The 17,796-nt window shown below is 52.3% G+C and overlaps 1 protein-coding gene across 2 annotated transcripts in view; it reads left to right on the forward strand.

Annotated features, from left to right (window-relative positions):
* Positions 1–17,796, forward strand: part of BMP7 (bone morphogenetic protein 7) — a 90,486-nt gene that overhangs the window by 19,495 nt on the left and 53,195 nt on the right. For both annotated transcript variants that reach the window (XM_058562426.1, XM_058562425.1), the window contains exon 2: positions 13,126–13,318. In XM_058562426.1, the coding sequence (XP_058418409.1) occupies positions 13,126–13,318 (193 nt within the window). The remainder of the gene's footprint in view (positions 1–13,125; positions 13,319–17,796) is intronic.

A 17,796-nucleotide genomic window follows, 5' to 3' on the forward strand; every position in this document is an offset into this window, starting at 1 on the left:
TACTTTGAAAAGGAGATGGGAGCCCAGCATGAAGGAAATGCAGAACAGTCTCTTCCTTAGCTGCACCTGCACCGCCAGGGCCTAATGAGTTTAGGTTGATGGAACCCAGACCTCAGGAAGGATTATAAATTCTCATTTGATTTGATTTGCTTCTAAAATACCTTAAACCAGCTGTGCCTGCCCAGCTGACCCAGGAGTCTCTGGCTGCTTTGGGGGAAGGTGTTGGAGGCACCCTCCTGTCCTGGGGAAGGGGGGCAGGCTGCAGCAGCTCGTCCCCCACCCCTGCTGCTCCCGGGCCTGCTCTGGTCTGGCACGCATCCCCGCAGTGCCCCACGACTCCGGCCTCTGTCTCCACGCGTTCTCACAACTGGGGGCCGCTGAAGGTCTCCATTTATAGAGAGAAGCTGAGCTCCCCAGAGGTGGGTAATTTGCCCTGAGTCACTGCTGGCAGGTGGCAGAGCCTGCATTCGAACCCGGGCCGTCAGGCCCCTGGCCCATCCCAGCCCCGTTCTCTCCTGCTTCCTGCTGAGTGAGGCCCGGGGGGCTCCTGTCCTCCTAAGGGAGCCCGTGGGGAAGGTTTCCATCTCTTCACTCAGATACTCGAGAGCCTGCCGAGTGCCGGGCGAGTGAGCGCGGCAGGTGGAAGAACGGGGAGCAACGAAAGCCTCCTAGCTAACGTCCCTCCATGTTCCTGCGGTGCCAGCCCTCCAAAACGGTCTCCATTCTAGTGGTTCTCAAAGTGGGGTCCCCGGACCAGCAGCACTGGCGTCTCCTGAGAATGTGTTAGACATGAAGTTCCCGGGCCCCACCCAGACCTCCTGAAATAAAAACGCTGGGAGCCGGCCCAGCGGTCTGGGGGTTAGTAAGCCCCCCCAGGGGATGCTGGAGCGGGATGGAGTTTGCGAACCCCGGGTCTGTTTGCTCCGACCACAGCCCGCTGCCGTCAGTGTCGTCATCCTCCCATTTCGCAGACGAGCAGTGACTTGCTAGGTGCCCGGGGCGGCAGAGCCGGCCCCCGCACCCCAGCCTGGCTCCACGGTCGCAGCCTCTTCTGCACTGTGCCCTTGCTCGGTCCTTACTCTCTTGGGGTCAGAATCCAGAAGAGATGACAGTTAATAAGCAGATCAACAGACCAGTCAATAAAACAACCAGAGCAGGTAACTCCAGCTAGGAATGAAAGGGGAGGCCGGGGCCGCGTGCCGGCCGGGCGGGGAGCAAAGCCCCGCGCCTGGGTCCCCACCTTGGTGTGTCTGACGATTATCCAGCGGGATGTCGCTCACCAGGTGACACGCTCCCAGGTGGCCCTGTGACCTGAGCAGGGGTCATCTGGCCTGTTTTAGAGCCGAGAGCCCCGGAGCTGCCGGCGTTGATTCCAGGCCTCGCACGACTCTGGAACTAAATCCTCCCTGCTTCCGAGGAATTTCTCACCCTGGGAGGCTCTTTTTGAGGGAAAACCTTCTATATTGAGAACACGTATTTGGACCCTTGTTGGCAATCAGCTCTTTACATTATCCTGATGCTGAAGGAAGCCAGCGCGCTGATGCCACAGAGCCGTGCTGTCCCACAGAACCTTCCTCGATGATGGAGATGCTGTCCAGGATGGGAGCCGCTAGCTACGTGCAGTTACCTAAATTTAAATTAATGACACTGAAATAAGTGTAAACGTGGCATTCCCAGCACACCAGCCACATTTCAAGTGCTCAGGAGACACGTGTGGTTAGTGGCTGCCACGATGGAGAGCACAGACGTGGAATTCGAGTTTAGAGGTGCTAGGTTGAACCATATATAGGTCAAAATTGGTGGAATGTCGGCAGCTGTATAGGGTACAGCCTAATAGAAGTGAAAGGGGACTTCAGACCAGTGAAATCCATTGCTTTGTTACAGAGGGATGAACTGACACCCAGTGAGCGTGGGGTCCCACCCAGCTAGCTGAGAGCCCAGATGGGACCAAAACCCAGATCTCCTGACTGTCTTGAGGTTTGCCTGTTAGATCAGGGATTCTCAACTCGGCATGACTGACAGTTGGGGCTGGGCCATTCCCTGTAGTGTCTGGGTGTGGGGGGGTGCACGCATGTGAGAGGGGTGTCCTGTGCATTGCAGGATGTTTAGCAGTGTCTCTGGCCTTACCCCCTAGAGCCAGTAGCACACCCCCCACCCCCAAGTTGTGGCAAACAGAAGTCATTCCAGGTATGGCCCAGTATTCCTTGGTGGGGGGTGGGGGGAGAACAAAATCACCCCTGGTTGAGAATCACTCCTTTGCTGAAAATAGTAACTAGTTTCCATTCTTTTCTCTCATTTTCAATTAGCCAAGGTTGGGGCTGTGACCCAGAGATCCTGAGGGCTGGGTTCCTCCCTCCCAGGAGATGGGGCGCCCATGGGTGAAGGATGGCTGCCTCGGTTTACGGCGGAAAGATCGACAGAGCTCACGGCCCATTTTTCTTTTCAGCTCTACCAGCGTCTGGGGCTTTTTAGGCAAACAACTGGCTTGAGCCCTAGAGATAATTAAACCCATCTTTTCTCCCTCTCTCCGCCCCAGCCCCTAAAGCCTTTGGTCCACTCAGTTCACAATGATAACATTGTTCGAGCAATACTGCTCACATGTTGACACTGAAGTGTTTAATCTTGCGGTGCAGTAATTCCCCCGCCCCACCCCCACCCCACATCTGTGCGGGCTGCGAGGCTGAGGACAAAAAGCCTGGCCGGCCAGCGGTCTCGCCTCCGAGCCCCGCGTCTCTGGACGCAGCCCCCTGCATCTAACAAGGAGGCAGTGTCTCCGAAGACCCTCTCCGAGTGCCCGGCGCTGGGGCTCCAGGTGGTCTTGCTGGCAGCCGAGGCATTTGGTGGAAAGTTCGAGAGTTGAAGCAACAGCTCAGGGGCGGGAGGACAATGCCGCTTGTGTGCCCTCCGCCAGGCAGGGCCCTGCCCCCCGATTCAGGGGGCGAGGGAGGGATGATGGGGAGACGGGTTAATGCTGCAACATCTTCAAGCCGGCAGCTGCTGTCAAGGGTGACTCTGGCCTCGGGCAGGAGCAAAATTTACAAACCAGAGAGGGACCTGAGTGGGACGCAGAGCCTTCACCCTCTGAGTTCAGCTTTCGAGGAGATTAATGTTCGGACCACGCTGTGTACACCAAGAGCTTGGTATACTCCGGGCTGCTCTTATTTAATCCTCTCCACAGCTGTGAGGTCGCTGGTGGTGCCCGGTGTGAGGGAGAGAGTAGGGCCAAGTGCTGAAGACCATCTGGGTGTTCAGACCAGCTGTGTGGCCGTGGGCAAGTGACCTTACCTCTCTGAGCCTCAGTGTCCTCATCTGTAAAATGGACATGATGCATGTGCCTACCTCTGAGCAGGGGTTTTATAAGGATTCAATGAGACAATGTATGTGACACATGTGATGTGGCATCTGGACCAGTGGGAGGGCTTCTATAATGGTGGCCATCACCTCCCACCCATTAGGATGGCTGCTATCAAAACCAAACAAACCATCAGAAAACAAGTGTTGGTGAGGATGTGGAGATGTTGGAACACTTGTGCACTGTTGGTGGGAATGTAAAATGGTGAGCCTCTCTGGAAAAACAGTATGCAGGTACCTCAAAAAATTACAAATAGAATTACCATATGATCCAGCAATTCTGGGTGTACACCCAAAAGAATTGAAAGCAGGGTTTCGAAGAGATATTTGCACACCTGTGTTCACAGCACCATTACTCACAATAGCCCAAAGGTGGAAGCAACCCAAGTGTCCATTGACAGATGATTGGCTAAACAAAATGTGGTATATCCGTACAATGGAATATTATTCGGCCTTGAAAAGGAAAGAAATTCTGACACCTGCTGCAACATGGATGAACCTTGAAGACATTGTGCTAAGTGAAATAAGTGGGATCACTGATATGAGGTCCCTGGAGCAGTCAGATGCGTAGAGACGGAAAGTAGAATGGTGGTTGCCAGGGGCTGGGGTGGGTGGGGAATGGGGAGTTAGTGTTTAATGGATATGGAGTTTCAGTTTTGCAACATTAAATTATTTCTGGCTCTCTGGTCGCACAGCAACGTGGATGTACTTAACACTGCTGAACTGTACGCTTAAAAATCGTTAAGATGGTAAATTTTGTTATGTGTATTTTACCACAATTAAAAATAAAAATTTAATAATGGTGGCCGTGACCGAGCTTAGGGCTTAGGTAGGTGAGAGCTGCAATCGACCTGGGCTTTTATAAACTGCTCCCTCAAAGCAGGACACTGAGGGCTCTCACACCTGAAGGGGGTGGTCAGAAATGCTTGTTGAATGAGTATAGTGGATGCGAGGAGACACCAAAATATTCTTCTGGCAGCATAGGTCGTTTTAGACTTTTACTCGACATTCCTTTTTTCTGGGTCTGGGGCCGTCCCCTCCCTTCTCCCATAAGAGCTGTGCAGCACAGCATGTCAACTCTCATGTTATTAAGAGAACGTTTTCCTGTTGGAGTAGTTGGGTATGTCTGTTCCGTTTTCCAGAACTCCCAATTTATGGCATGCCTCTGGCGGCTTTTTCAAGCTCCTTAATCTGGCCACGTAAATCTTCAAATGAATGAAGAGCCATCATCGAATTTCACATCCCCGAAGCTGCGGGGCCATAAATCGCCTCCTGACAGCAGCCTTGGTAACAGTCAGCTCCAGTGAATTCTGGCGTGTGCCAGAACCTTCTGGATGAACTGTATCCTTGTAGGAAAGGAGGGAGTCTGGGTTGGAAGTTTCAGAGTTAAAATAGGATGGGGGAGGTCCTGGGCCTTGGGATTCTAAGCAGTCGTGGGTCCTTGCAAACTCAGTTCTGGCCTCTGGTTATATTGTGGACTTTGGTTGGTTCTGTCTGTTCCCAGAGCCTCATCCTCATTAATGGGGTTCCGGGGTCTGTCCCCAGCCCATAACTGGAGCTCCTTGGTCCAGCGGGAGCTCACGGAAACCAGCCTCCGAGTGAGGAGCAGAGGTCCTCCCAGAGGCCTTGCAGTTTTCACCTGGAAAATGTCTCTTTGCTCATAAAATGTTTGGTCCTATCTCATAGCTTAGTGGCATCTTTGGGGACAGTGAGAGGACTGTATAATCTGGAAGGTTAACCAAGCTTTTTCTGAAAACCATAAAGTTTTGGAAGGAGCTGCTGGGCGATTAACTTGTTTACTACCCGTTTATCAACTCTTCCTAGCCCTGGCCAGGAGGGCCGCTTGGAGAGGCTGTGAAGACAGCAGAGAACGGGCTGACACTTCCCTCCACGATGCAAATGTCTCTGCTCTGCCACTGGCCACGGCCTTGCTCTTCAGGTGTCTTTTCTGCATGGCTGTCCCCATGAAGCTCCTTACTGAGGTCTCTGAGCAGCCAATGACCAAATCCAGTGAATGGCATCCCTGTCCCTTTTATCTGAATCTGGCCACCATCCTGTCATCTTAAATTCCAGTCTTATCCTCCAGTCATTCCATCTCTTCTGTCGTCCAGACCAGGGATGGAAGATATAGTCATCTTCTCTCAGGAGCCAGCCGGGATGGGCAATGGCTGCCTCAGTGCCTGGCTGAAGCAAAGAGCATTGCGGTTGTTTAGCGATGCCTACCTTGGGTGCAGAAGGGAGAAAGGGGGCACAGACAAGTACGAATCATCCCTGGACAGGACCCTCCTCTGAGCCTCCGTCTCTGTTCTCACCCCTTCTATCCACTTTCCACGTTATCGCCAGCCCTCTGTCTAAAATAGATTTGATCAAGGCGTGACCCAGCATAACAGTGGACCAAACCAATCGTGGTTGATGGGGTCAATGACTGACCCCTTATCATGTCATTCAAGAACCTTCCCAATGAGAAACTAGCTTGCCTTTCTCTGTTATTCCCAATAGACTCCTTACCACTCACGAACATGCTCTGTTGCTTATTTCTCAGGCCTTCGATCATATCCAACATCTTTCCTGTGAAGAATCCCCACTGCCCTCATGCCTAAACAAATGCACTGGGACTTACTAAAATAAACGAAAATGAGCTATCCCTTTAGGGACTGTGTCTCATTTGGCCCCGTACCCAGTTACACCCAAGTTCTTGCCATGGAAACATTCAGATGCATGTCCTAAAGCAGAGCACACTCAGCACTCTGACCCAGCAACCCCACTTCAAGGCGTTTACCCGACAGACACGTGTTCACCGAAAGGCGTGTACAAGGATGTTCATCGTAGCACAATTTGTAATAGTCCCAAACCGGAAGCTACTCAAATGCCCATCAAAAAATCAACTGTGGCCTGTTCATACCACGGGTCCTATACAGCAGTGGAGATGGATGAACTTCCATCACTGCGCAAACCCACTGCGGAGGGGTTGAGTAGAGGAGGCAGATGAGGAAGTGGTGCCCGGTGCTGGGGTGGCAGTCGCCTTTGGGGAGGACGGGCTGGTGCTTGGAGGAGCCCGTGGGGGTGTCTGTGGTGCCAGTCATGAGTGTGCCGTGTCCTGCTCTGGTGTGTTTGCCTGGAGAAAGTTCATCGAGCTTCATGAACACTTACGGTCTGTGTGCTTTACCACATGCATGTTGTTAATAAAATCGTTTACTGAAAGACTAGATGGGAATTCTGCGAGCAGTGATAGATTCAGTCCGATAGACTCATGGAGCCCTACTAAGCGTCAGGCTGTGCTGGGCACTGGGAGTTCAGGATTGTCCCTCTTCCTGCAGTGCTCGGTCAAGGGGTGATCTGGTACTTGGAAATTATCCAAGTCAGAAGAACGCAGCCTTCAGGGCAAATGGTCACCTCAGGTCCCCAGGTACCTGAGCGTGTTTCCTGCCTGTCCGTCTCTGGGCGTGTGTAATTGGGCTCATGGTTGTTTTGCTCAGGACTGGCTTGGTTGCAAATGGTAGCAGCCTGACTTTAATTAGCTTAAAGAGGGCTTGGTTGAAGGGTCTCCACATAACTCACAGATTGGAAGAACTGAAACCCCAACTTCAGGAAAGACCAGGGCCACCAGACCAGGGGATCAAACCTGGAAGTCTTCCTCCTCAATTCCAATTGTCCCTTTCCCCTGCCTGGAATCTTCTTGCTCACAGACCAGCTTTCTCTACATTCTTAGAGTTCAAGGCAGAGAAAGCGAACAGGGGCTCTTTCCCACCAGATTCCAGGAAAAATGAAAGAAATTCTGTGTTGGGCCCAGCTTGGGGCTTGTTTCCTCCCATCCCTCAACTCCGGAGAAGGGGATCGTGGAACAAGGAGGCAGTTCCCGTGGGACCACATGGCTTGACTGGGAGAGTGATGATGAGGCTTTCCAAGAGACAGAGGTGGCATGGGTGTGGCACCTACTTTTGACATCACAGTGAGCTGTGCCCTGGCACAAAATAATCCGTAAGGGAGCAGGAGAAATATGATGTCTTCTATATCTATTTTCTCATGCTTCTAAGAATTTACTGTACTCATTTATCTTTGTGTGTTATTATGTATCACATAAGTATGTATATATTGGGGGGTGCGTACCCCTGATTCTTAGGGTGTTAAATACAGTTCTGTACAGCATGGTTCCGAATACCTACGCTTAGGTACCCTTTACATACGTGCTGCCCTTTGCAAGTCTGCACGGCGAGTTGCATTTGGTTATCATAGTCCCCTTGTTCAGAGGTCACCAGCTTAGCGAGGGGTATACCTGTGCATTTATGCAGCTGTGAATGGGGGGAGGAACCCTAGATGCTGAGAGGCTGCAGGATGCTCCTGGGTGATGCTGGGGGGCAGGCTTGACTTGTATGTGGGGCAGAGGTCTTCCCTGGCCTGTCAGAGGGTCAGGAGAGGGGACAGGAGAGCGGACGTCCAGGTGGGTGGCTTCCTGTTCCCACCTGCTACTGCCCTGTATTGACACCTTCCAGCCCAGAATTTCCCCTCCCCAGGCCAGCTTTGGGATTATTATTTCAGGCTTTTGTAAAAGAAGGACAGTAGAATCGGCCTTGGGGACAGTCCCGGGGCTGGTTGCTGTCAGGATGGTGTTTTCCGGAATCCGTTTTCTTTGGACTTATCTTTTGGTCCTGGGGATCAGGGCCCTTTAATCTTGTGAAGATGAAAGTCTTTGTTAATGCCTGTGAGCTCTCTGAGCCGGTGGGGAGCTGGAATGTAGAGGGCGGCGGGAGAAAGAGCTGGATTCCTAGGCTCTGGTTTCCTTAGGAAGCTTTTCTTTGTGGGCACAGGGCGATATAAACTCTAGACATTTATTCTAAAATCCAAGTCTTGAGTAATCAACTATGGTAACTTAAGACGCAAGTAGGAAGACGTATTTTCTCCCTAAAAGTACATGCGTGTTTCTATCTACTTTAGTGGTGACAATTAAACCATCCTGATCCCTGGGATTGAAATGGCATAGATTCCACGCTGTGGAGTGGCTTCCATATAAAATAAGAACCTTGGGCAAGACTAGACTTAGAATTTGGTTTGGACTTTGAATTATTCACTGATTTTTGAAAAAAAATGACTTTTTCTTTGATACATCACAAAATTATTTTTAGAAAATATGATGATGTGGATTTCAGGAAGAACAAAATGGTGACATGGTTCATGCTTCTCATTGTCTTAAAATAATTAATGAAGGAAATTCACTCGGAAACATCCCAAAGAGCCTGCAAATGTTTGCAAGAAATTTAGTTGGACACTTTATCCATATATCTTTTTTAAAAAAGAAACCTTATAACCCTGATATCTTAACAGTTACGATACATTTAATCTTATACATTAAAAAAAGTTATACGTACACCTGCTACAAATAAACTTTCTATTGGTGATTATGTATCAATGTTTTCTTTCTTCATTGGGGGTGACTTTAGTGATCGTACCTGTGTTAATGTCATGCTTATTCAAACATTTCTTTGTCGTTTGATCTATTGCCATTTTTTTCAAATAAAGTTATCATAGCTGAACTATGTAAATACCCACACACACGTATCGCTGCTTCTCCGTTGATTGCCGTTCTCCTGGCTCCTTGTTTAGAGGCCCTGTCGCAACGGCTGACACGAATTGCTTTCCATTTACCGGGCACGGCGGTAAGGGCCGACTCCTGTGATCTTCCCGATGACTCTGTGAGAAAGGGCCATTATTATATCCCCGGCGGGAGGGGAGGCACACGGAGGTTAAGTAACTTGGCCAAGACCACACAGCTGGTAAGTGGCACAGCTGGGGTTTGAACTCAGCCCACCTGGCTCCAGAGACCGTGAAGGTCAAGAGTGTGGGTTTCGGAGTTCAGCCACTCACCTAACTCGTGACCTGGGGCAAGTTACCTGACCTCCCGGAGCTCAGTTTCTTCGTCTGTAAAATGGGGATCAATCCTGCCTCGCCGGTTCCATCAGATGATGGCGAAGAGTGCTCAGGGCGGGCCCATTGCAGGGCACGCACATGGTAAGCGTGCTTTTCTGGACTTCTGGGGTCTTCAGCCGTCTTCATGGTAAACGGGGGTTCTGCACCCCATTATCCGCTTGTGTTGATTGCCGTATTTGCCAGTAGGAGCTGTTCTGAGGCATGGTCAGTCCCTGCGCTGGGAACAGGGGGGCTGAGGTTTGTTGGGGGGTATTACTGTGTTCCAGGCATCATGCTTGGGGCTCCCGTGCCTGATGGCGTGGAGCAGCCCTCTGCTGAACGTTGAAGCATCGTGCCCCTCAAGGGCTCTTCCTGGCCTTTGGAGGTTTGCTCTGCTGGGTGGGGAGAAAGGGTTGAAATGGAGACTGTGTAATCTGTCAGCATGGGGGAGGGGAAGTGGCTGGTGGAATGCTCTCCTGATATTCCACAGCCCCGTGGTAACTCCCCTAAATGGGAATATCTAAGGGAATGTTCAGGGAGTGGCCAGAGAGTCGGAGGGAGACCTAGGAGTTCCCAGTGAAGGGGGCCACCGGCAGGCAAGGTCTGTGAAGGCAGGAACAGCTAAGCATTGAATGCTGCTCCCTGGAGGTCCAGCAAGATGATGACCATGGAATGTCCTTCGCATTTAGTTATGGAATGGTCTTTGGTGGCCTTGGATCGGGGGGTGTTGGGGCTGGGGGGCAGCACCGGTGTGTGCACTGGTACCTCACTCACTGGGGCTGCCTGGTGGGGGGCGCACGTGGGTGCACAAACTGCTCACTGGGGGTGTGGGGTGGGGTGCCTGGCCACACACTGACTGCTCACTGGGGGTGTGGGGTGGGGTGCCTCGCCACACACTGACTGCTCACTGGGGGAGTGGGGTGGGCTGCCTGGGCACACACACTGACTGCTCACTGGGCGTGTGGGGTGGGGTGCATGGGTGCACAGTAACTGCTCCCTGGCGGTGTGGGGTGGGGTGTGTGGGTGCACACACTGACTGCTCACTGGGGGTGCCAGGATCCTTCCCAGGAGTTGTTGCCTTACTGTCCCCCTCTCAGTCCCCTGCAGAAAAGCACTTGGGGAGGCCATGAGTCGTCCCCAGACTGTACCCATCTCCTTTGTAGGACAGACTTGTCTTCTTCCACTACTCCTGGCATACTCTTAAAAAACTCCCTGGTGCAATACTCTGGGAGAATAGCTTGGCAGTATTGCTAAAGCTGAACACAATTCCACTTCTAGGTATGCTACCCAAATTCTCCACAATACAGACACCAGAATGTTCATAGCAGCACTGCTTTAAGAGCCCAAGTTGGAAACTGCCCAAATGCCCATGAACTGTAGAAGGGGTAAATGACCATGGTATAATCAAGCTGTGGAATATTATATGGCGATGAGCATGGATGGGCATCACAGTAATGTGATGAATTGCACAAACACTGTTGAATTAAAGAAGCCAGCTACAAAAGAATGTATGCTGTGTTGTTTGAAAACAAGCAAAACTAACCTATGGTTTGAGAAGGTGGGGAAAGAGGGGGTGCAGGTGTGTTCCGTTTCTTGGTCTGGGAGGGGGTTCCGTGGGGGTTCACTTTGGGACGGTTCACTGAGCTGCACACGTATGGTCTGTGCACATACTATATGCACGCTGTGATGCGGTGGAAAAGTTCTAGCTGTCGGCCCGCCACTGAGACGCGTGGTTAAGGTCTCCGATTTGGGTGGGACCTGAGTTGAGTCCCAGCTCCTTGACCCCGGGCAGGCTGCTCGGCACCTCCGGGGTCTCACGTGCATCCCCGCCAGGGTGGCATTGTGCTCACCTCCTAGGGTGACCTGAAGGCTGAGCAGGAAGGGTGACAGAGGACTGGCCCAGGGCATTTCCACAGTGACAGAGTCCAGGTTCTTTGCCATGCCCCCTCGCCCTGGGGTTCCCTCCCGAGGGTCATTTGATTCCCGTGGACTGCACTTCCTAGAGGCCGCCACAGAAGACCCTCCCTCGTGGCCTTGTCTGTAAAGGAGAGTGCAGACTGGTGACGTCCCCATCGTCATTCTTTGCCATCCAGTTCAGTCATTCCCAGAGATTGGGTCAGAAGAGAACTGTTCCACGTGGGTACAGGGGGGAGTGTGTGAGGAGGACAGCCTTAATCTGGAGGGACTGTGGATGGCTTCTGGAGAGTCTTTTCCTCTGGCCAGCTCTCCACGTGTGGCCCAGGATTCCAACAGCTATGGCTCAGAGGTTACCTTCCCGAGGTCTCTCTAGAGGAAGGGCCACTCCCGTGCCCAGCCAGAGTCCCCTGGCCTCGAGGACTTCACCTGCACCCTCTGCCCTCACCCCAGTACCTTTTAGAACTAGTATTAAGGTTTAAAACAGAATTTTTTTTTAAATGGAGACCTGTAGGAAGCGCCTTGGGCTGCCAGTGTTGGCAGCCTCTCCCTCGGAGGCATTCCCATCCTGCTTGCCCCCGTGGCCGCCCTCACCCAGCCCGAGAGCTGTCAGGGCTCGTGAAGCACGCCGCTCAGGTTTCTCCTCTGCTCAGGTTTCTCCTCTCTGTGGCAGAGCTGGTTCTGCCGTCTCTCCCTCTCTCTCGCCGTCTCTCTGTCTCTTCCTCTCATCTCAAGTGGAGATGGGGCTGTATCTCCCAGGAGATGAGAGGATCTGTGGGTGCTGCAGACCTGCCCCATTCTGCATCTTTCCAGCACTTGCTGACTCCCAGCGTCATCCCTGCTCCATTTGGTCCAGAGGATGCAAGATCCTCGATAAGCACAGGTCCACTCCCAGCAACTCTGTTCTCGGGCTTATCTGCACATTGCTGTTTGTTTATCATCTATGAAATGGGCATAATGTCTTAGTCTAGTATCTGCCAGTATCAGGGAGAAGGGCTGAGGCCCTTGTCTTATTTTGTCCTGAAGTCATTGTCAAAACTTCCCTCCCCAACTCTGCCATTCACCTCTTTTTCTGCTTTTAGTCTGAGGCTGTGGTTGTAAACCCTGGCTGCTATTAGAGACACCTGGGGTGCTTTAAAAAGTACGGGTTTCTGGGCTCCCTCCCCAAAGATGCTGATTCAATAGGTTCAGAGGGGCAAGAACAGCGGGGTGCTGGAGCCCCCTGTGTGCCAGTCTTCCCACCTCCATCTTCAGCGACCTTGCTTTGGTAGCTTGAGATCTGCCAAGATGGAAAATGGCAAACACTACAGATCAGGTCCCCGAGAGCCGATTATTAAACATCTACCAGCCCACCGCTGGGCCAGGGCATCAATATTTTTTCAAAGCTCGCACGGTGACTCTCATATGCGGCCAGGGCTGAGCACCACTGGCCTCAGTACCCCGTGACAGGATAGTAAGGTTTGTGTTTACCAGCAGCTCCCTGTTGTCTAGCCTCACCGGAGGTTAAGCTGTTTTCGTGAATGAGTTCACTTAACTCGCACATCAACCCATGAAGGAGGATTATATCCCCATTTTTTAGATGAGGAAATTGAGGTCCAGATAGGTTCCCTGGTACCTTGTCCAGGCCACACAGCTAGTTAGTGGCTGAGTCTGGATTTGAACCCAGGCCTGAGCTCCTGGAACCTGAGTCTGTCCAGGGCCTCTGGGATGGCTCGGTCGGTGCCCTGCTCTTCCCAGAAGGTCGGATGCAGAGTCATTGCCCTTGTTGTTCAAGGTGGCCGTGGAGTCTGAGCCTGTGACCCTCTGGTCTGCAGCGGGTCAGCGTGGAATGGGCGGTGGTCACCAGGGTTACTGGCAATGGGCACGTCTCCTTCTAGCTTCAGCAAGATGCTCAGACCCTGAGCCAGTGAAATCCAGTTACTGATGGGCTTTTGGTGCCCGCTTTTCTTCCCTGTCCAGTGGAACACGACAGAGAGTTCTTCCAGCCACGCTACCACCATCGGGAGTTCCGGTTTGACCTATCCAAGATCCCGGAAGGGGAGGCCGTGACTGCAGCCGAGTTCCGGATCTACAAGGACTACGTCCGGGAGCGCTTTGATAACGAGACGTTCCGGATCAGCGTTTACCAGGTGCTGCAGGAGCACTTGGGCAGGTGGGTGCTGTCCTGGTGCCTGGGGGGCTGGTGCTGAGGGGAGGGAGGGAGGGATGGCCGCAGGTGGTCCCTTTGGGGCAGGGCAGTCACCCTGTCTTCCACCAAGGAGCAGCAACCATGGGCCAGGCCCTGTACTGAATATCTTTTTTAAAGAAGGCTTATGGTGTATGTCGCTGTTTCTTAACACTATCACCGTCAGCGAATCGAGTTAGGAATAGGGGTCGGCCAGGTGGGCCTGGGGTTTTGTGTCCCTTAGGGGTATTTATGGGTGGCCTGGGTCTGGCATGTGTTTGGGGGCATGGAAGAGAGGGGGATGGGAACGAGGAAGAAACGTTTTTGAAGGTCTACCTCTGTCCCATTCATCACTCTGAAACCTAGCACATGGTGTCAGATGACCAATGAAGGTCGCCATTTGTAACACAATATGAGGGGATTAAAAACCCCCAAACCAAAAATAAATGGGCAGAGAACTCTCAGCCTTCCAAAAATCACGAGTTCAGGAACCAAAAGCTTGTGTTGGAAGACTTTGATTTCTTGAGACCCTTTGATTTCAAGGTCTTCTGAGAGGTCAGAAGGCTAAGAGAATGTGCTGGAACATCTTACAGTACATTCTACAGTCCTGAGATGGACGTGGCCACGTGGTCATACCCAGTGGCTGGGTTTTGGACGTTATCAGGCTGTTGGACTTTCACCATCGCCGCGGATGCCGTTCCTTGGTAATTAATGGAAGAAAGGTGGTGTGGGTGCCTCCTTCTCGTGGGAAGTTCTAGCATCTTCGGCTGGAACGGGGACCTGTTACCACATTCAGGGGCAAAGGAACCATCACCACATTTGCTAAGCGCTGCCATTTTGGGGGTCTCCTTAAATACTCAGAAAACCAGACTTTTCTTGAGTGTTTCCGACGTGTTGCATTTGTCGTTTCATTTCATATTCACAACAGCCCTTGTCTGTGAACTGGGGAGAATTAAGAAGCAAAGGTGTATTGCTTGCCTGAGGCCACCCAGAGAGAAGGCGGCTGAACTGGGGCTTGAGCCCAGGCGTATAAAATATATTTCCTTTAAAAGCTCGTTTTTGAATACGTAAGACGCGTTCATGGTGTAAAATTCAAAAGAGAGAAAAGCAGCTGGAGTGAAAATTGAGGCTTCTCCTCCGTGCCCCAGCGCCCCATCCCTCAGGCAGCCTGTGCCACCAGTGTCCTAGGTTTCCTCAAATCAGCGAATACACTTGTGCTTATATATTTTCACAAAGGGCATCTCATATACCCTCTCCTGCACCTCGAGACAGTAAACCTTGACGGTCCTTCCATGTCGGTTCCCACGAAGCGTCCCTGTTCGTTGAATCACCGCACGTCTTCACTGTCTGGGTTGTAAGGTATTTATCCAGTTTCCTGTGTGCACACGGGGGCTCGCCGTTGTTCCGTATTATTGACGGCGCGGCGGGGAGGAGGGCCGGGGGGTAACTTTGTCGACACATCATTCTACACTTGTGCATCACTATCAGTCGGATACAGTTCTAGAAATAGAATTCTGGGGTCAGAGGGCGTGCATAGCAGTAAGTGATAGATTTTGCTGATCTGCTGTCCTTCTGTCAATTTATACTCCCTCCAGCAACATGGAGAAGGCCCGTTTCCTTGAGTGCTTGTGCTCGCCAACACCATCTCTTATCAAACTGTTTTGATCTTTGTCAGTCTGGTGGGGGACAAATGGTATCTCAGTGTGGATGACATTTGCATTTTAGAGCCCCACTTGAATGCATTGCCCTTGCTGCTTCCCTGCTGGAGAGGACCCGGAGAGGATGGTACCGGAAAGGAATGAGGGTGGGGCATGGGGAAGGCGACAGACAGCCTTGGCAGTTGCCTCCAAATCTTACTAGAGGCACTCAGGTGCCCCAGTTAACCCGGGTGGGCTGTGCCCTGGCCCCCAGGCCCACTTACAAGAGGAAGCATCGAGTTCATTCCCGGGAGGGGGTGATATATGTTTGCTCTGAACTCTGACAGATCCCCCGGACTCTTGAACAAGAACATGTCTGACTTTTCTCGTGAAGGCTGAGTAACTGGGAGCGAGGCAGGTACCCAGAGGCTGTCGTCAACAGTACTCGATAGGCCCATTTGTGCAAACCTCGAGCCCTGCTCACGCCCCGGGCCTCCAGGCAGGCTCCCCAAACCTGCCTGCGAATCTCCATCAAGAGTTTAACCTCAGGAATGTAGCTGCCCCGAGTGATCTGGCTGACAGAACTGGAGGGGTTGGCTGGTGTCACCCATGCGGCTCGTGCTGCGAGTTCTCCGGGCAGGAATGTGTTTGCCCTCCCTGGTTGGTGGGCGTTGGGGTTAGCCGGGATTCTGCCGACGCCGGCCCCCCCTTCCCATGAGCAGAGCTGCAGGACTGGCAGCACCCTCAGGCGCTGCTCTTGATGGGAGGGGCGTCCCCACGTATTGGTCCCACACCTGCTGTGCTCTGCGACTCTGCTCCATACGCTGGAAAGAGCACTGGAGACCCTGCGAGGGACGTGATGGGCACGGTGCCTCCTTCACAGAGTCAGAGGCCACTACATTCAGAAGGAGACGAGCCCAGTGGTTCGTTTATGCCACCGCTGCTAAGCACCTCCGTGCCAGGCACTGGTCTCTGAGCCGGACTATGAGACCAAGCTGGCTCGGGTCACAGGGGCAGGGACCTCATCTAAAATGTTGGCTGAGGGGTGTGCTAGTGTCCCGGGGCTGCCTAAAAAGTACCACAGCCTGAGTGGCTGAACACCATAGAAATTTATTCTCTCCCAGTTCTGGAAGCCAGAGTCTGAAATCAAGGTGTTGACAGGGCTACGCTCCCTCTGCAGCCTGCAGGGGAGGATCCTTCCTACCTCCTCCAGCCTCTGGTGGTGGTGGTGGACTGTCAGCATTCCTGCCCTACAGCTGCACCGCTCCAGTCTCTGCCTGTGTTGTCACACAGCTGTCTCTCAGGGCATTCTCTCTGTGCGCCTCTCTCCTCTTCTTATAAGGAAACCAGTCTTCTTGGATTAGGGGCCCACCCTGCTCCAGAATGACCTCACCTTACTTAACTAATTACATCTGCAGAGGCTCTGTTTTCAAATAAGGTCACCTTCACAGGTACCAGGAGCCGGACTTGAGCACATCTTTTTGGGGGGATGCAATTCAACCCACAACAGGGGGTGAGGAAGGCAGGCAGTAAACAAGTAAGCGAGTAAATAAACCGACTGGCCTGATAAGGTGATCAGGTGATTGAGGCAGGGAGGTGTGAATGACAAGAAGGACCCAGCAATGGGGGGCGGGGGGGGGGGGAGTGTCTCAGGGGAATTGCAAGGGCTGCCATCTAAGGCGGGGACAAGTGTGGGTCCTAGGAAGGACGTGAGGTAGGCGATGGTGAGCCACTTAGTCCTTCCTTAGATGAAGCATGAGCCTTGGCTTCCCCACCAGGCTGCCAGCTCGCCTTTCTGCCCATGTCTGCCTGCTGACTCTGTGGGCACCTGGTTCCATTACCGCTTGAGATGGCTGCCTCCTCAACCCTGCCTTAGATCCGAGGGGTGGATCCAGAGGCCCTGGGGAGGGCAGAAGGCCTGAGTCACTGTGGTTGGAAGAGGGAGGGGCAGGACAGCTGTCTGCGGCTCCCTGGGAGGCAGCCAGGGCAGGTGTAAGAGTTTGCCCCCCACGAGCAGCTTGGCCACAGGCCATCTCTGGGGATGCCACTTCTGGCTTGCTGGGAGACCAAGTCCTCCATCAGCAAAGCTCTGAGCACCTGCTGCATGCCGTGCACCTGTGGAAGTAACCAGACCCAAGTCCCTGCCCTCCAGGATCCCACACTGGAGGAGGCAGGGAGCGCAGTGAGAGGCAGTGGCGGGGGAAGGGCCTGCTCTCTTTAGATTTCTGAGTTTCCTTTCTGTACTTGAAAGAAGGAAGCAAGGCCCTCATTCTCCAGAAGTTAAAAAGTTAAAATTTTTGTTAAAAAATTATTTATTTTTTCTGGGTGAGTGGTTTTGTTTTTGATTCCAGAAGCAAAATGATCCTATTATGTAATTCCCCAGGTGGGATAACCCAGCTATTAAGAGTGTGGATTCAAATCCCGACACCATATACCAGTGTGGCCTTGGGCCGTAGTAACCCTCAGAGCCTCAGTTTCCCCCTCTGTATAATGAGGATAATAATTGAATCTACCTCCCAAGGTTGTGGTTAGGATAAAAGGAGTTAACATACCTACTTAGAACATAGTAAGTGCTCAATAAAGGTTCACTAATATTATCATCATCATCATCACCACCACCACACCACCAGCACCACCACCATCATCACCATCACCATCACCCGCCAACACCAGCACCGTTGCCATCATCATCATCACCATCACAACCACCGTCACCATCACCATTGCCATCATGACCATCATCATCATCACCATCATCACCACCATCACCATCACCACCACCATTGCCATCATCACCATTACCACCATCACCATCATCATCCCACGATC

The sequence above is a fragment of the Diceros bicornis genome, chromosome 19, assembly GCF_020826845.1.
Source record: "Diceros bicornis minor isolate mBicDic1 chromosome 19, mDicBic1.mat.cur, whole genome shotgun sequence".
In the NCBI taxonomy this organism is placed as follows: domain Eukaryota; kingdom Metazoa; phylum Chordata; class Mammalia; order Perissodactyla; family Rhinocerotidae; genus Diceros; species Diceros bicornis.